The sequence below is a fragment of the Calonectris borealis genome, chromosome 2 (genome assembly GCF_964195595.1).
Source record: "Calonectris borealis chromosome 2, bCalBor7.hap1.2, whole genome shotgun sequence".
NCBI lineage: Eukaryota > Metazoa > Chordata > Aves > Procellariiformes > Procellariidae > Calonectris > Calonectris borealis.
In genome coordinates, this window is record NC_134313.1 from 161,877,303 (window position 1) to 161,893,036 (window position 15,734).

A 15,734-nucleotide genomic window follows, 5' to 3' on the forward strand; every position below is an offset into this window, starting at 1 on the left:
AAAGCGCGATCTCCACCCCTCTCAGCTCCAAGCCCTTCAGGTAAAAGGAAAAAAAAAAATCTTTCAAGAATTTGTTGCCTTTTTGAGGGTTAAAACATCAGAAGACAAGCTTGTCTCGCCTTGGCCAATCAGCTCTCGGCCCTGGCAGCTATAATATAGAACTAAAGGCAGACTCCTCTCACAAGCGTCTTGCTTTGCTACCATTAAAATCAGACCCTTTTTTTGTCTCTCGATTGCTGTCTCCCGACCAAACTCCGATGTGTTCCGTTATCAGCGACCTAAAGCCTGCCATTCCAGCACCTGTCTTGCTAGGGATCGGTGGATAGTATACGATTCAGAAAGCAGACAAGGACATAGGAGGAGAGAGAGCTCTAGAGAGACAGCCAGGGATAGGCACAGAGAGCTTTGAAGTAATTGGATTCAATGGACGAAATGCTGCTGTTGACAAGAATTCTCTTGGTGGGCTTCATCTGCGCTCTTTTAGTCTCCTCTGGGCTGACTTGTGGACCAGGCAGGGGCATTGGAAAAAGGAGACACCCCAAAAAGCTGACCCCTTTAGCCTATAAGCAGTTTATTCCCAATGTGGCAGAGAAGACCCTAGGGGCCAGTGGAAGATATGAAGGGAAGATCACAAGAAACTCCGAGAGATTTAAAGAACTAACCCCAAATTACAACCCTGACATTATTTTTAAGGATGAAGAGAACACGGGAGCTGACAGACTGATGACTCAGGTAGAGCCACAGAGATACCTGTATTTGTGTTTGTTAACCTCTCTGAGCAATCCTAAAGGACGCATCTGTCTTAGTATTTTTGAAAGCCCCCCCTTTCCCTCTCCCCCTCCTCCCCCGCCCCTCCAAACTCGGCTAGTTTCCCCCATTGAATGTAAATACCATCTATCCAGACAAGTTAGCAGGGGCTGGAGCTGGAGCTATCTAGATATTTGGTGGGGGAATCTGTGTGATACTTACAGTCATTACCGTGCCATGGCGTTCCCTGTAACTTGGTTAGAGATTGCTGTTTGCATTTGTCCCCAAGGATGCACTTTGATCAAACGAATTGCATACAGCTCAGAGGACCCCAAGTGTATAGTGACCGCCAGGCCACTCACTCATTATTACAAACGTAGTCCTCGGTTGCTACGCCTGCTGACTTGATTTTTTTTTAATATATATTTTATTTCATTTCTTTCTTTTTTTTTTTTTTGCTTCATTTCATTTTAGCCTTCATTATTATTTTTTTTTTCCTCGCGAGCATATTCTAAATTTAGTAGGCATGCAGTCGTGCACTCACAAAAGGCAGCTGAAGCCGGATCGACCATTCCTCTCCTGATTCCGTATTATATAGCTCGTATTGCAATACCATCATTTGCAATTGTGCCCATCAGAGCGTAAATATATTGATATTTCTTTAAGGATGCTCGCCACCAATGCTCTGGTACTTCCATAGGGGAGGGACTTGCAACTTATCGGCATTGCATCACCTTCTGTTTTAAAAGATCTGATGGCACAAGGTTTACAACTGGGTAAATATTGGATCTCGGGTGGAATCAGATTGCGGAACCATTTTATGCAAAAAAAAAAAAAGAGAGAGAGAGGGAGAGAACCTCTCCGAGAATCACCTCATAATTATTATTCATGCTCAACAGAGAGCTCGGTGAAGTCAATTGCTCTGCCAATCCCGGAGTTTCTGAAACTACATGCGATCTAGACACTGGAAATGGGTTTCCTCCAAATATAGGTCAACAGCGCTTTTTTAATATTAATACATTTAAGCCCCACCTTCAGTGCTAGAACAGGACTCGCCTGGAAGGACTAGGCGGGGAGTGGACGCGGGGAAGGGGGGTGGGGGGTGGAATTTCCCAAACTCTCCCCGTTCCTCGGCCTGATTTTCCGCACGTTTGCCGGGTCTCCCGGGGCGAGGGACCGGCGGCCGCCAGCATCTCCGCCCGACCACCTTAAATCGCACCGTACCTCGGAGCGCGGCGGCGCGCCTCTGCCCGGCCGCCGCCGCCCGCTGCCCGCCGCTGCCCCGCGCAGGGGTGCGGAGCGGAGCGGAGCGGGTGTCGGGCCCCCGCTCGGGTGCAGCGCGCTCCGCGCCCCTCTGCGCACCCGCGGTCCTCCGCCCTCGCCGCCTCCGGTGCGAGGCGTGCGGCGTCAGCCGCATCTCTCGCATTTTCAGCTCCACTTACTCCCCTCGCGTATCGATCGCGGCGGCTCGGGTTTCACCCTTCTTCCCTCCGCAGCCCGGCGGCGGCGGCGGCTCCGCGGGAGACGGGCTCCCGCCGCGACACGGCGCATCCCTCCTGCGCGGCTGCGCCGGTGCGTGTGCGCGGCGGAGCGGGGCAAGGGGGGAGCCGGGAGACCGTCGGGAGAGGTGGGCTGCGGGCCGGGGGCGGCGTGCGGGCTGACCCCGGCCCCGCGGCTCTCCCGGGGCACGCCGCGCCGGCTACGCGGCTGGCCGCTCTCGCTGCATTAGCTGGCAGCATCTGAACTCCTGACCTTCTGTCAACTTCCCTCAGACGAACGAAACGAAAACAAATACTTTTTTTTTTTTTCTCCTTCAGTGCTTATTCCCGTGTCTTAGACACAAAGGGGGGAGGTGGGCTGAGGGCAGCGGCGACGGGGGGGCCGCAACGCCGGGTACCCGGCGGCAAAGAAGGGAGCGAGGTGGGGGACCGAGCCGGGCTCCGGCACCCCTCAGCGAGGCAAGGAGCGGGGAAGCGGAGCGGGGCTGGGGAGGGGGCGGAGGGGCTGCCGTTGCCCATCCTCGCCAGGGCACAGCCGGGTCCGCAGCGCCCCGAGGTGCCGTCCTGCCGCCGGCCTCCCTGCCTTGCTTTTCTCTCCTTCCCTCTCTCCCTCGGCCAGCAGCCTCTCGTTAAATCCCAGCCTTTAAACGACTGCTTCGCCAGCCCTTCAACCATGGAGAGATCTTCCCTGAGTAGAATCGTTAAACTTGCAGAATAGTTGCCGAATGCATTAGCCGCTAGTTAATATTAACTCCAGAAGGGGGGGAAAAAAACGCAAACAGAGGTAGGTAAGTCAGGTTCTCAACTTTGCAGGTGACAGCAGCAGTTTGCTGAAGGTTCCCCCCTTCCTCCCCCCCATCCCAGCCATTGGCTGGATCCGGGGGAGAGATAAGGAGGCCAGGTCAGTATGATAAAGCTGGAATTTGTATGAAATAAAATAGCAATCTCGTGTAATGCAGGCACACAACCGGTGCGTGATGTGAGGAATTTAGAGATCAACTTGGCATTTAGGAAGCCCACCAGGTTGTTTACACTGACAGGTACCTGTTAAGTGTTTCCTTCAAGCAATTCATTTGTGAAGAGATTAGGAGCTGGCAGGAGAGGGCTTGTTGAACAACTTTGCCTCCACACAAAGCGTTAGTGGAGGCAGCCCTGCTGAGCTTCACGGTGGCTGAACAGAATTGGGCTTGATTTGTGGCACACGACCCAATGAATTAATAAATAGTCTGGGCTTCACGGCTTTTGACTCTGACAATCCAGCTCAGGCAGTATAAAAGGGAGGAAAGTCCTTTAGGAGGTCGTTTCTTCTTCTTTATTTCGCCTGAGGCCGGGAGTCTGGTGCTGGCAGGGCCGGAGCGGCAGGAGCCCCTCGGCGCTGCCCGCACCGCTGCCCGCACCGCTGCCCACCCCTCCGCTCCCGCTGCTCCCCGTGCGCAGTGGCAGGGCAAGACATCGCCGTGTCGCGCAGGGCTGTCGCCTTATCTGTAGCTGAGACGTTTGATCCTTCTCCCCCTTCCCCCTGTAAATCAGTGGAGGAGCGTATCCATCCTCTCAGGTGTGCGAGGGAGAGAGGAGGAAAAATAAATCAAACTCAACTTCCTTGTGCTGCTGCGCTTTGCTGCCGGGAACGGTGCCGAAACCCAAACACCCAGCTCTTCCCATAAAACGGTAGGCCAGAGAGTCCAAAGTGAGCTCACGATTGCGTTTTATATCTCTCGGGGACCTGTCTATTGCTGGAATTGCTTTTTATGGCTGTTGATAGAACTTTCCTGTTGAGCAACCTTGTCACGTCCCTAAAAGTAGCGTTGTCGGGGTAATGGAGGGGCTTTCCCTTTCTGGCAGCTGTGAAGAGGGCCTTTGCGGTCTGTTACTGGGAGTGCTGGGTGCACGCTGGGGAGAATGGTCCTGCAGAAGGCCAAGCATCCCAGTCAGGCCAGCAAAAGCGAGGGAAGAGCAGTTTACTGCATCCCGCCGTGGCTTTAATCCACATCAAACGAGCATATTTGCATCAAACGAGCCACATCGTGTATACCCACGAGTTATTTTCCTCTCAAAAAGGGAGGGGGGAAGTTGGCAACGTGTGTGTTTCCAACTCTGTACCTTTAGTCAAGCGCTTTTCAATGCTTTCGGTGCTGATTTCCTATTTCTGGCGGGCTGCAAGTCCTTTTCCCCTATCGCTGGCGTGTCTATCCCCCCCTTGGCTAAGATAGGAATCCCCCCCCAAACTTTCAGGGTTTCATTTAGAGCTCACCCCCCTCCACCGCTGCAGTTCCCCTTCCCTTCCCTCCCCCCCATCCCGCTCCCCTCATTTGCTCGGTCCCCGCAGGCCCCCGGTGCTGCAGGGCCCGGTTCAGCCCCGAGGAAGGCCGGTGGCTCCGGAGGGGCGATGGAAAACCCTGTAGTGCTTCTCCACGGAGTTGGAAACGTTTCACTCCACACAAAGGGTCTCCTAGCTTGCATAGCATCCCTGCTTCGCTTACCTTCCCTCCTCGGCCCTCCCTTGCTTTTCATCTTCCCACTAAGAGCTATATTATTGTATGGATTTGCTCGGCTTTGTAGGCGAGCGCCGATGTATGTTTGAAGCGGAGTGAATGCTCCCAGCCCATGCTGCTTTGAGGGCTCTAATGAGTGATGGGCGAAAGGAGAGAAAAAAAACCCCACCCCTCCCTCCAGCACATAAAGGCTGTTAACATGTATTGAGACCCCTTTCAACACAGAATTAAGCTGAAAAGACCCGGAGAGACATTCCGGGGGGGAATCCGTGACTCCGAGATATATGGCGAGTGTTTGTTCTCGGCAGAAACTTCGCTCTCGGGAAGGGGACAGGGCACTTAGCGGCAGGAATTTGCTCCGTGCAGGTGGTTTTGAACCGACACACTCACACCCCAGCGCCGGTGACGGGGCGGGGGGTCCTCCTGCCCCTGCGGCAGGTGCCGGGAGAGGGGGCGGCTCCGTCCCGGTGGGTCTTCGTGGTGTTTCACCCCCTCTTCCTCCCGTGTCCCCAAATTTCATCCTCCTCCTCCTCCTCACGTGCCTCCCCGTCCCTCCCTGGCAGCGGGGTAGAAGATGCTCAGCCCTGGCTGGGCCCATCCTGCGGCGCTTTTGGGGGGGGGGGGGGGCCGCCTGCCGCCGATTTGGTTGGAGAGAGAGGGCAGGATGCGGCCCTGGGCAGGATGGCTGGTGAAGGGGGGGGTCTGCTCCTGGCTGCAGCAGTGCCCCCCGCAATGCGCCCTTCCCCGTGTGCCCGTATCCCCGCAGCGCTGCAAGGACAAGCTGAACGCCCTGGCGATCTCGGTGATGAACCAGTGGCCCGGGGTGAAGCTGCGGGTGACCGAGGGCTGGGACGAGGACGGCCACCACTCCGAAGAGTCCCTGCACTACGAGGGCCGCGCCGTGGACATCACCACCTCGGACCGGGACCGCAGCAAGTACGGCATGCTGGCCCGCCTGGCCGTCGAGGCCGGCTTCGATTGGGTCTACTATGAGTCGAAGGCGCACATCCATTGCTCCGTCAAAGCAGGTAAGGCGGGCAGCGTGTCCCGGGACAAGTCGGGGTCGGGGCGGGACACCCCCGGGCCACGGCTCAGCCCCTCAGAGCCTTCTCCGCCCTGCCCGGTGCCACCCGGGCTCCCTCCTCTCCGCCCCCGCAGGGTCCCCAATCAGCCCTGCCCGTCCCGTCGGGGCTGCTCCGAGGATGCGGAGCGGAGCCCCCGAGGGCGCAGCCTACCCCCCCCCTCCGCCTCTTAGTGACCCCCCCGCCTCTTAGTGATCCCGCCGGCGCAGGGGTGGGGGAAAGGAAAGAGAGGGGGGAAAAAAGGGGGGGGGGGGGGGGAAGCCCAGCCAGCTGCAGCACTTTTTGACAGCATTTTTATTTGGGTGATTTGCTTGCCCAGCCTTCCCACGAGCGCTGCGCCGCAGCCACACACCCTTCTCCTCCCCCCGTGGGATTTGATGCTTTCCCCATCCAAAGAGCGTGTTCAACACAAACACTAGTGGCCGCCTCCAGCCGCCCCGCTGGCTGCACGCCTTACTCGCGATCGCTAATCTCCGAGTGGGCGCCGGCCAGGAAAATAAATAAGTAACGTGGTCCCCTGCCTTCTTCAGCGGTAGCCGCTAGGAAATTCCCAGATAGGGATACACATACATATAATTTTTTTCCCTCCCCTCCCCTGTGCTTACAACGCCACACGCTGTCTCAACCCGGGAACAGCTCGCAAGAAATCCCCGACTCGCCGAGTTCATTTTCTTAACACTTGACACTTTTTTAGGGAGCAAAACAGTTGGCAAGTGCCAGCCCCCCCCCCACCCGCCGCCTTCCTCCACCTGGCTGCATGGCAGCTAAAGCACTTTCTAACAGCATCCTCTAGCCCAGCAGCCCGCTGGAAGTGTCAAGAAACACTTGGTTGCAAAGGAAAATAATGGGCTTTCTTTAAATAGAGCCTTTTGCTTCCAAACCAGCAGCCCCATGGCAGGGAAACCGGCCTGGCCTCACCACGCCTGTCTGCAAGAGGGATTCATCCCCCCACTCCAGCCTGCAGCTCCTCAGGGGCTGAGCTGAGGTAGCATCTCTCCCGGTCCACTCGGGCTTTGTCCTGAGAGCCTGCTACCGCTTTTGTTCAGCTCCCTGGTCCTTTCTAGCCAAAAAGAGGCCCCGCAAAGCTATCAGCTGTGCGGTGATATGAAACATCCCTTTCAATAGCGAAGATGGGCTTTATAGCGCAAGGTGTCCGATTGTGGCGCACGATGACCTTAGCCCAAGCGCACCCCTTAATCCACCCCCATGGGTATTTCACAGGAAAGGAGTAACCCCAAGCCGCTCATTGAGATTCGGCACACACGGACTTGGGGGCAATATTTAGAGGGTGTCAGGCAGGGTCGTGTGACTGCACCACGCGGGCTGCAAGGGACAGGCTTGAATTCCACCCGCTCAGCCTGATTTCAAACTGTCCAAACCTTGTTTCATGACAGAGCATCTTATGAGAAGATTAAACCCCATAATGCCAGGCAGGAAGATTCTTTATCTAGATCTCTGTTTGCAAAAAGTATGATCCCGGAGACTGGAATGCAAAGAAGAGTTCCCCCAAGGCCTGAATTATTGTCACCAGGACAGAGGAGGGAGAGGCAGGGGTGGTAAAAGGGACATTGATAATGCGCTACAGCAAGTATTTAGAGCAAGCTTCTACATTTAAAATTCAAATACAGATCTTGAGTGCCTTGGAAAAGTGGCTCTGCTGTGCAAATAGTGCTTGGAAGGTCCTGGGTTTTTTGGAGAGTATGTGTGTGAATTGGCACATAGGGTTTCTGCACCTGAACAAATAGGGAGGGGGAGAAAAGGGGGGGAAGAAGCTGGGAAAAAAATGGAAGTGTCCTCTCTTCCAAGAGTGTCTGCATTTATTACATGAATCAGAATGACAATGCTGATCCTTTATTGGATTTTAATTAGAGAACCCAAACAAGCACTGCTCAAAGAAGCAGATTTTCACACCTCTGCCAATTCACTGGCATGTTTGTAGAGCTGCTACACTACTAGATCTATTCATCAAGTCCCTGAATATGCAAACAAAGCTCTAGCCAGACCTTTACCGCCGGCTTGTAGGAAGGTGTAGTTTGCTAGCGGAGGGCTGCACATAAAGCACATAGCTTGTTTGTTGCCATGTCCTCCCTGAAGAGGCCTTGGAGATCTCACTGCTTCATTTCTGAAGGAGAAGTGATAAAGTCGTTAGCAAATCAATAATGCTCTAATTTTCGCCCTTCCTGTCCTTCCTGAGAAAGTCATTAGAAGACACTCCAAGGATTTATTTAAATCATAAGAGCTTCAGTACCAGCCACAGAGTCAAAATATGAAATCGGACTGCCTTTCTGAAGAATGCACCTTTTGAATCTGAGATAAATCACCAGGACTCTGAACTGGCATAAGGAGTAACTGGGAGAAACCAAGGGAAGCAAGGGTGGGATGAGGAATGTCAACAGCTGTAGCCAAGGCACTTGCTACCGTGACATTCTGGGGGCTACTACCCAATATATAGAAAATCAAAGCTTTTAGGAGCACTGCAGAGTCCCTCAGTTAAGTCAGAGATCAGCCTGGAACAGGGCAGAGGTCCTCTCCCACAACCCTCACGTGGCTGAGCTTCCAGAAAGGGATTTGCAAGAGAGACTTAAAAGTCTTCTCGCTATTTCTGCTTTCTTTAAACCTGCAATTGTTCCGCTTGGTAACACCGGAAAGCAGCAGCAGTTGGTGACAGCATTTAGTATCTAAACTCTGAGTAACTCCAAGAGCTGGAGGAGGTGAAGGAGGGATGTGCTTGGGTCTGGCACAAGCATGGGGCTGCCCGGGGACCACACGCCCTGGGACAGGGAACAGCATCCTTCTTCTAGTGGGGTGGGTGAGGTGAGCGAGATGCTTTTTTTTTGGAAAAAGGAGTGAACCAGAGTGCTGCGGATGCCGGGCAGGGGTGTTACGGGGGGTGGCATGTGCCCAGCAACCGCCGTGCCGAGCAGGAGGGCAGCAAGGGCGGGAGGCAGCATGGGGTCATGCACGGGCTGATGGAGGGGGGCTCAGGCAATCCGGGCTGTTGCTTTCCAGTGGGGCAATGGGCAAATTCATGTGCTCCTCAGGGCAAAACCTCCTCCTGCTCTCTGCTGTTTGCTGCCCTAGATGGGCTCCTTGAGTAAGAACTGCATGGGGACCCTGAGCATTGCGAGCATGGACACTCGCCTAGAGGAGGAGAAACCTTATGCCAGCAAAACCTAACGGTTATCTGGCATCAGGTTTTGGTGCAGGGCACACAGTAGCCAAGTAGGAAGCTCCTCCAGAAGAGATTTGTTCTGGAACAGCTTTTTCAGGGGAAATATTTTGGTTTCCTTAATGAGACAAACCACCCCTGTAGCTCCTAACCCAGAGGGAGATGCACCAGCTCAAATCTGGCAGGAAGGGGCCTTGACCCACTGAGTGCAAACAGGGCACGTTCGTAGATGAGGATGGAGGAATTTCGAAGGAAGCGAAGTTTCATCCTGCACCCGTGTCTCTTGGGTGGGTTGGGGTGGGCGGGGAAGCGGCGTGTCCCCTCGTGCCCCCATGCCCCAGCCTGGCGGGTGCTCCCTCTAACCCTGCCGTGCCTCTCTCCTTGCACAGAAAACTCGGTGGCAGCCAAATCGGGGGGCTGCTTCCCTGGCTCGGCCACGGTGCACCTGGAGCAAGGCGGCACCAAGCTGGTGAAGGACCTGAGCCCCGGGGACCGGGTACTGGCGGCCGACGCGGAGGGCCGGCTGCTCTACAGCGACTTCCTCGCCTTCCTCGACCGGGAGGACGGCTCCCACAAGCTCTTCTACGTCATCGAGACACGGCAGCCCCGGGCCCGGCTGTTGCTGACGGCCGCCCACCTCCTCTTCGTGGCCCCCCAACACAACCAGTCGCAGGCGGGGACCCCCAGCAGCCGGGCGCTCTTCGCCAGCCGCGTACGGCCGGGCCAACGGGTCTACGTGTTGGGCGAGGGCGGGCGGCAGCTCCTGCCAGCGGCCGTGCACAGCGTCTCACTGCGGGAGGAGGCTTCGGGGGCGTACGCCCCGCTCACCGCCCAGGGCACCATCCTCATCAACCGGGTGCTGGCCTCCTGCTACGCCGTCATCGAGGAGCACAGCTGGGCGCACTGGGCGTTCGCTCCCTTCCGCCTGCTCCAGGGGATGCTGGCCGCTCTCTGCCCCTCCGGCGGGGGGAGCCCGGTGGGTGCCCCCGCCGCCCCCGGCATCCACTGGTACTCTCGCCTCCTCTACCGCATCGGCAGCTGGGTGCTGGATAGTGACTCTCTGCACCCGCTGGGCATGCTGGTGCCGTCCAGCTGAGAGCGTCCCGCGCCGCCCCAGCCACCCGCCAGCCTCCGAGGGAGAGACAGAGACACAGAGAGAGAGAGAGAGAGAGAAAGGAGAAAAAAAGGAAAAAAAAAAAAAGAAAAGAAAAACCTAAAAGAAAAAAAAAAGGAAAAAAAATTACATATTTTTAAAAGAGAGCACGGATTAAGACTTAAAAATAATAATAATAAAATAATAATAATTAAGTAGGACAGTCCAAAGTAGACTTTAAGGGAAACAAAGACCCCGGGAAGTTCTGTTCTGTTTAGTTTATAAATATATATATATTTTTATTTGTTCTTTTGTTTTGTTGTTTTGTTTGTTGTGGTTTTTTTTTTTCCTCCTCTCCTGGATATTTATTTCTTTGGTATTTTGAATAGATGTTTTAAATGATATGAACCGGACCTTCAAGAGCCTTAAATAGTTTCTTTGATAATTTATTATCATGTGAACTGTACTCACAGGGGAAAAAATTATTTTGTGAGGCCAAGCAAAACTGCGCAGAGTCTATTTTTCTACATGTCATGTGTGTCCTGACTTTCAGAAAGCAAAATTCTGTACTTTCCCATCTCTCCATTACATTGCTCCTTCATTTCAGCAAGTCTAAAAACCAAGCAAACACACACACAAAAAAAGACAAACTTCATGGGGGTCCGTAAATTATATTTTTATACACAGAATTGTAAATTAGATTTTTTTGAGAGATCAATACTTAACTGAATCACATTTCGTTTTTTGAAATAGTGTAAAATATGAGAATATATTATTTTAATTTAAATAGTTTCAAATGTAACGTCATTTCCTGTATCGTTTTCCATGTTTTGCTTTGTAAAAACACCATTTGGCCACGTTCATGGAAGTCAAGACTGTTACACAAACTTTTTATTTGCAAAAACCGTAAGAAACTTTGTTATTTTTAACTTCAAAAAAAATTTATTAGAAAATAATATTTTTTAAAAAGCGCACATGGCGGCAATTCTGTGACGATGGAGACGGTAGTTTGTACAGAGGGGAGAAAAGGATGTTTTGCATTAATAAATTGAGAAATAACTGCTGTAAATTTACTAAAATGTATTTTTGAATATTTTGTAATAGTTTTAATAGTTTTATAGAAATAAAATGTGCCATGCACAGTCTGGTTAGTATATAATAACTAAAAGTTCCTGGTGCATCCCATTTTTTTTTTCCTTTTTGCTTATTGGTTTAGGAAACATGATGCCTAAAGGAGTGCCCGTTGTTTTATTTAGATGTGTTGCTTATAACTTTTAATTTTGTTACTTTAATTAAGGAAACGAATCCATCACATCTGCACATAACCTGGAATCTCTTGTACTAACAGTAGAACCTCACTTATTCGCACAAGCAACCGGGAGATGCGGTTTCCCTTCGCCAGAGCCCCGGCTCCCCGTCCGCGCTCAGGCGATGCTCCCCTCTTCCAGCTCCAGTCCTGGCTCTGGGTCCACCTCCCGGTCTGGTCCGGACACCGCAGACGGCTCTTAAAATTGATTTCTGAGGGCATTAAATCAAGTTTGCCCTTTGAAGCATGTTAATCTGAAGGCCTTCACTTTGTGGCAGCAGCGGGATTTTAATTGGCTTTAATTTGGGTGCCCAGAAGATGGAAATCTGGGGGAGAGGCACTGACTTTGGTAAATTAACTGGGATTCATGTGGCTGATGCTGGAAGAAGGAAATGGCCACCAGATTTCACTGGCCACCTTGCCTGAGTAACAATGCGGGGCTTGGGGCCACCAAGAAAAGAACAAAACACCCTTTGCAAAACAAAAAAAGGGATAAAAATCTGTTCATTTATTCTGAGAGATGTTCCTTAGCTGTAACGCATCAGAGTCTGTCCCGAGCCATTGATGGGTGAACGTACTGGAGATGTGTTTTAGGAGCCAAGTGGTGGGGCCAGTGCCACATCCCCTGCCTGGTCCCAGCCCCAGCCCCAGCCCCGCTGAGGGGCTCCTCCTCGACGGGTGCCGATGAGTGAGGTTCTGCTGTGCCACGTGCTCCTCCCCGGAGGGTTTCCAGGATCCCTTTAAAAATTTTGCAAAACATTGCGTGTGCGTGCGTGTGCGCGTCTGCGACAGGACCGTGCCAGAAGGGAGCTTTCCTTGAATGTCTTCTCACCTTTTCTTCGGTTTCCATTACTCGCCGGTCTAGGACGGTCATCCATCGGGCAGCCTTTTGCTCCAGAGACGCAGCTACGTCCTCCGCCGGGATGGATTGCAGCTCCAGGTGGCCTCCCAGGATGTCCCTGCCTGGGGCCACCTCCAGAGAGCATAGACCATGCCCTTCCACGCTGAAAGCCTGGGAGATTCCGGAGCGGTGCCAGGAGCTGGTGGCTGAGCCCCAGGCACGAGCAACCCTGTGTCAAACCCTAACAGATGGATGTGGTCTCTCCTTCCCGGCAGCTTCTAGTCCAGGGCCACTTCCACCCTATGAAGCTCGGCCATGGCCGGGGTGGTGAGACTTTGGTGCGACTGCCGGCATGCTGCAGCACCCGTGTGGACCGCCAGGATAGGAACCAAGCCACCCTAATGCCCATGTGGTGTGGGGCATCGCAGGGGACTGTGGACTGCCCGGTGGGTACGGGGGACCTGCTGCCCACCCCGGCTCGGACTCTGCCTCCTCCGTGTCTTTGGGGTCTGCTGGTGCGTCGGGGGCTGCAAAAGTGGCTGGTTTGGGGCATGTAAAAATGTGATCGTGGAACAAATGAGACTCTGCTGTAAGAGTCTGGCCTTTGTACGGCGGTGTCTGGGCATCTGAGCTCTCTTACCCCTGTCTCTGAATGGCGGATGGCATTTTGTAAAGCCTTTACACTCAAAAAACGACCATGTTGGAGCCTACCTTCTCCAGAGGTCAGGCGGTGGAGGTGTTTAGGGGTGTCAGTGATCAAACTTAAAGTCGTTGGCTTGGGGGCTTCGGTCTAAATTGTAACAGATGAAAAAGACCCATTAGACCAGAGCCCACGCTTGTGTCAGGGTAGGGTACGTGCCCCGGTAGGGACCATATCAGCCATTGCCACATTTAATCTTCACTGAAAGGCCGAGACGAGCTCAGAGCTTTGTGGTGTGAGAGAAGCTAAGATGCTGTCTTATACTAGGATCAACCTGTTTCGCCAAGCAAAGAAATGCTGTGCCGCATTCTCCATCGCACGTATTTCGAGTGACTGTATGCCTCCCTCTCACCGTATATTTATTACATCTCTTCCTTCGGTGCCTCACGTCCGGATCACCCCTCCGTGGTATGCATTAGAAGTGCTTTGTTAGATGGACCGATCCAACCTATAGCTACAGCTCTCGTATGAAGGATGTACTGTCATAACATTGTGCAAAACGTCTAGGAGATGTCACCGTCCATTTTCAGGGTCCGAGTATGGCAATAGTTTGTATAAAATGTACACATAGTGGTGGCTACAGAATAGTTTATGACTAAATACATATCTATTACTGTTAAAATAATGTATAAGAGTGTACTTGAAGCTATTATCCTTGTGCTCTGTTGTCTGAATAATTAAAGAAATTACAGAGACTTCCTGAAATGTCTGTTATGTGACGGCATTCCTATCGCACACTCTCAGCTCTGTGGTTTTTCTCCCGGTGACATTGAAACAGGGCATGGGGAGCCCGGAGCTCGGTCCTGTGGGATTTGGCATGGGGCCCCTCAAACACGGCAGGAATTGTGCCCGTGCCGCTTCATGGGATGGTGGCAACCTCCCTCTTCTCCCATCTAGAGCCACGTAGACAGTCTATCATTTACCTGCCAAATACCGCGTGGCTCTGCAAAGCCAACTCATTTGGCAGGGCTTTGTGGGGAGGCAGAGATGCCCTGAAGGTCAGCCCATCAGCAGCTGCCTGTCCGTCCCAGCCTCCCCATCCAAGCCAACGTGAGAAGTGACCCCAATGAGACGGGGGCTATTTTGTGTTTATCTAACCCGTCTTTCACGCAGTGCCCCGGTGCTCAGACACCAGGTAAACCAACCGAAGGGAAGCTTGGGTATACCAGTAAAAGAGGATCACATCCCCAGTGCAGCTAAAATCCAAGCCAAGCACTGGAGTAAGCCAGGTCTTTCACATCCAGGTAGCCGTGCCATGCCACAGCCAGCAGCTCTTTGTGCCCTCACATATGGAAGTTTGCTTAGCTGTATCTTTTTATATATTTATGCACATGTATGTGTACATATCTATTATTATTATCCCTATATTAAGAGCTCAGCATACCCTATTAGGCTATAAATGTGTTTACGTTGGCCCCCTCGAGCATTTCACATCACGCCGAGGTTGAGCAGGAGATGTAAATCAGCCCAGTTGGGTGATAATTGGGCAGCAGTTTTGCAACTCCAGTACGACATCTATTTCAATTACAGGGGGAAGGAAATCAGAAAGAGCATTTTATTTTACTCATTACTGCAAGCCGTAAGGGACCACTAGATTTCCTAAGCTTTTGAAATTCTCTCTTCAGCAGTTTCTGTCTTAAAACTAGTGCAAACTTTACCGAAAAAAAAGGTCAATTTTCCATGTACAGAACATTTCAGAGCTTTCGATGGAGCAGTGTTAATGTGATCCTTGGCCTAACGCAGGCTGAAAGGGAAAAATCATCTTTTAAAAGTGCATCTTTAAAAGCGATGGGATTGTCTCAGATTTTGGTGGGAGCAGGATGAGGCCCGCAGGCACTGTTTATGCCAAGATTGTTAAATATAATTTTTAATACTTTGCATTTGGGGTGTTTAGGCTTACGTATTTAAATAATTTTGGTTTTTAGGACTGAAAAGAAGCAACTCCAGGATATATGAGTTTAATAATCCTGTCCTGGTTCCAGTAAAATCAAGAGCGGCATCCAGAGCTGATCCGGGTGCACAGGGAGTTGTACTGTTACCTTAAAGCCCAGTGCAGGACCCTATATAACTTCTTTTCTTCCATTTTTAAGTGAGAGCAAGCCAGATCTTCGGACAAATATTACTGCAAATCAGGAGTGAAACCACAAGGTCAGGAAATCTGTTTGGGGTAAAAATATTTGTTTTGATGTCCTGTGACCTAAATGTGAAATAAATATTAGATTTGCTCAGTTTGGTGTAAACAAATGTCTGTTCGTATTACCGAGGAGGAGAGGTGACAAGGGATGCTCTGTGTGGCGTGACCGCGGAGGGTCCCTTGGCCACCAAACTCACATCTGGCTGCTGCCCAAGGGCAGGAGGGCTCGGACGTGGGCAGGGGAGCAGGGATGCTGTGGGAGCACCGTGTGCTTTGTGCGGCTCTGCCCAGCTTGCTCGGCTCCAGGGATGGCACGGGGACCCCTTCCTCACCCCATCGCTGGTGCAATGCTTGTCTGGAACCAGCTCTCTGGGACACCACGATGTCTCCCTTGAAAAGGGGATGTGCTCACAGGAAAAATATACTTGGGAACGCTGTATCGTTCCAAGTCTTGAGTCTTTTGATGGCATTCGCTGCAAGGGAACGGATGATAAATCTGTATGCAATTACAGCAACATCCTTTTGGTATCATGACACACAGGCACTATGTCACAGACCTGTCATAGGGTTTCGCTGGGTGGAGGAAGCTTATTTTAGAGGCAGGGTACAGCTCAGGCTTTGGTTAGTTTGGAGTATTAAAATATTTCATGAGCTTTTTTTGAACAGTTTAG

The 15,734-nt window shown here is 52.2% G+C and overlaps 1 protein-coding gene across 1 annotated transcript; it reads left to right on the forward strand.

Annotated features, from left to right (window-relative positions):
* The first annotated feature begins 423 nt into the window (after nucleotides 1-423).
* SHH (sonic hedgehog signaling molecule) lies at nucleotides 424-10,945 on the forward strand. Its single transcript, XM_075140809.1, has 3 exons — nucleotides 424-732; nucleotides 5,505-5,766; nucleotides 9,379-10,945. Exons 1-3 carry the CDS (start codon nucleotides 424-426, stop codon nucleotides 10,083-10,085), a joined length of 1,278 nt encoding a protein of 425 aa, XP_074996910.1. The 3' UTR covers nucleotides 10,086-10,945.
* Nucleotides 10,946-15,734: the final 4,789 nt, after the last annotated feature.